Source organism: Amborella trichopoda, chromosome 2, assembly GCF_054954075.1.
Source record: "Amborella trichopoda isolate Santa Cruz 75 chromosome 2, AtrichopodaSantaCruz75HAP2 v2.0, whole genome shotgun sequence".
NCBI lineage: Eukaryota > Viridiplantae > Streptophyta > Magnoliopsida > Amborellales > Amborellaceae > Amborella > Amborella trichopoda.
Genome location: NC_142337.1, coordinates 65,868,063 through 65,871,154, shown reverse-complemented (window position 1 = coordinate 65,871,154; position 3,092 = coordinate 65,868,063). Strand labels below are relative to the sequence as shown.

Sequence of the window (3,092 nt, the reverse complement as noted above, 5' to 3'; positions counted from 1 at the left end):
TAACACATTATCTCGACCGTCCATTTTCAAGATTTTGAGTTGTTTATAAATCTACTTGATTTTAATCATTTTTGAGGTTCAAAATTTTACAATTAAATTTGAAAATATATTTTGAGATAATCTTAAGAATATTTTACATCAAAATTATATATTATTATAAAATTTGAAGGCGCACTTTAAATGGATTGTTTAAGATTGCAACATTATTGAAACCACACCCTTTAGATTATAGCTTTTTTTTTTTAAACGCCATTTATTTACTACTTAATTGACTGTTAACCCCACTAACCAATATGTCATTTACTATCTTAGTTGCCAAAAAAAAGGGCCTATATTATATATGACTTAATTTTTCTTTAATTTTTTTTTTTAAAATAGTTGGTCAAGTCGATTTTTTTAACATTATTTAAATATTATTTACATTAGGGTAAAGATTAAAAATTTCTTTGCCCGTTGATACTCATTTTTATATTTTCTTATCTTTTTTCAAAAAAATTTAATAATACCCCTAAGCACAAATTGATTCGTTAAAATCCATTTTTTTCATTAATTTTCAACTTCGTTTGAGTGTGTTTTGTTTTTAATCACATTCTTTATATGCTTTTCATATTTTTTTAGTAGATGTTTTTTGAATCTTTTTTATTTTTTTCGCTACTTTTTTTATTGTTGGGGACTTGTCGGGTTAGAGCGGTTGAATCGACTGGTTTACCGATTAGGCTGGTTAAATCGCTTTCAGGCCCGTACCCGATTAACCGTTCAGGTTCGATTTTGTGAACATTGGTGTAAGGTGGTGTCCACCTTAATCGAAAGTTTTAGATTCTCTCACAAAGTCCTAGAAACATGGTTATATCCACCTAAAGGACGACAATAGCTTATCAAACATGGTTTTCCTCCCTCGAGAATATATCCACCTGAAGGATGACAATAACTTATCTAAGAAGTAAGCGATATTGACAGTTAATTCCCATCCTTCTAGGATTTTTAGGAATATTGAAAGTTATCACATTCACATTTGAATCCCATGACTTAATGAAATAATGAGTTTACTTCTAATTTCAATGAAATCGGAAATTCCCGTATGCATAAAATTACCACGCAGTCTGTTTACCCAAAGATACTGGGGATTTCCAGGTAGAGAGAATAAAAATCGCTTAAGTAGCTCCCTCCCACTAAAATTCCACTTTAAAGTCTCAAAACCGAATGGCCATATAAGGTAATTACTGTAATTTTGGTTAAATTTTCTCGTTAATTTTATGGATAAAAGAGAGAAGTGTATAATAACATAGGAACAAAATAAAAGGGATTCTATAAGACTATTTACTCTTGAAGGAAGGACGTCACAATCACCTTTAGATATAAAATTTAATAATTTGAAGTGCATTACGTAGTGCAAAAATTTATATTTTGGACTCCAATGCTCCTTGCTACCCATTTTAAATCTAAGGGGATACACAGGAAGTATTTTCATGGGAAAAAACTTCCTCGTTACCCATTTTAAATCTAAGGGGATACACAGGAAGTATTTTCATGGGAAAAAACTTCCTCGTGTGATTACATGTGAAAGTAACTACTGTGAAAAAATATATTGGGACCAATTGATGTAAAAATTCTTTCGTACCTAATTACATGAACGGAGTATTTTTCCGAATGCTAATCGTGCTCTAAGAATAGGGGTGGGTTGGGTCCAGCTGGACCTCGACCCAGACTCGAATAGTATTCGGGTCAAAATTTAGACCTGTATCAAGGCTTCTCCCGTCACGGGTTTACCCATCAAGTCTGTCGGATCCATTGTTATTTTATGACTATGAGTTTTTTTTTTTTTTTTTATTTACCAGTTTTTTACTATCGTACACCTCACGACTATAAGTTTTTTATTTTATTTTATTTTTTTGCCAATAACATACATGATTGCCATCATCTACGTAATAAACAATACAATGGATACGGGTACCCAGTCTAAAATTGGAACCCATATTCGAACCCGAACCGAAGTCGGGTATAGCCGTTGGCTCCTGGGTCCAGTCGTGTATCTTCCTCAAAGCAAACCAAAAGTAACCGGTCTTATAGCATACATCTCAAAACGTAAGGAAAGAGGTAAAATGCACCCGAATGGTGTCTAATAATCTAATTAAGAGGTAGTGACTACACGGACTACTAAGGTAGTGACTACATGGACTACTACGTTTTATAGACCACAGTTACATACCTATCAGAAACCACCGTCCATCACACTGAAGAAGAGGAAGAGGAAGAGGAAGAGGAAGAGGAGGGCAGTGCTTGATTAGAAACGCAATCCAGGCCACATCCACACTGAGGGCTCTCATAAAAATTGGAGACAGGGAACGATGTAGATGCAATCCCGACTGAGAAGGAGAGTTCTTGGCCGTCCGATTCCACCCTCGTGATGGAGAGCCAGAAGAAGAGCACCTTCACACTCACACCCTCCAGATTCTGCAGCCGACGGTAGGAGATGCGACCAGAGATGGTGGGGCGGTAGCTGAGCCGGTAGGAGGAGTCCTCGAGCGCGAAGGCGCAGGTGCCATTGTAATAGGCTGAGAATTGGCCCGTCGACTCATCGAGTTCATAGTCGAGAACCCCTTGCGGCAAGAGGCCGATCGGGAAACCGTAGCTCTCCAAGACCTCATAGGCGGTCGGCCTCGTCGTGTTGCCCGGCGATGGCGCCTCTGATGCGTGCGGTGGCGTGGCCTCTGCAAACCCTAGCAAAGCAAGTGCTAAGGCCAATGGAAAGAAGGCTGGTCGTTGCCCCATGGTTTCTCTCTCTAGATTTCTCTATTCGTCCTCCTTCATCACCTAACCTATTCCCAACGGTCCCTCTCTCTGGGAGTCTCCATCTTAAAGCCCTCTCATCCAGCAATAGGGCTACCGAACCCCTTCTCTCTCTCTCTCTCTCTCTAATACATACTCTCTACCGTACCAAACAGTCGTGTACGCGTATGTAAGGTTTACACGTCATGTCGTGTAGACTTTCTGTCCGTTTTTGTGACCACGTACTGAGTTCTCCAGTATTGGGCCTGCCTCCTCCACTCACTTTTCAAAATTAATGGCCACAAAAAAACAAAAAAGGTTTTGTT

The 3,092-nt window shown here is 38.3% G+C and overlaps 1 protein-coding gene across 1 annotated transcript; it reads right to left on the bottom strand.

Annotated features, from left to right (window-relative positions):
- Positions 1-2,091: 2,091 nt before the first annotated feature.
- LOC18430256 (uncharacterized protein At5g01610) lies at positions 2,092-2,827 on the bottom strand. Its single transcript, XM_006840415.4, has one exon. It carries the CDS (start codon positions 2,767-2,769, stop codon positions 2,227-2,229), a length of 543 nt encoding a protein of 180 aa, XP_006840478.1. The 5' UTR covers positions 2,770-2,827; the 3' UTR covers positions 2,092-2,226.
- Positions 2,828-3,092: the final 265 nt, after the last annotated feature.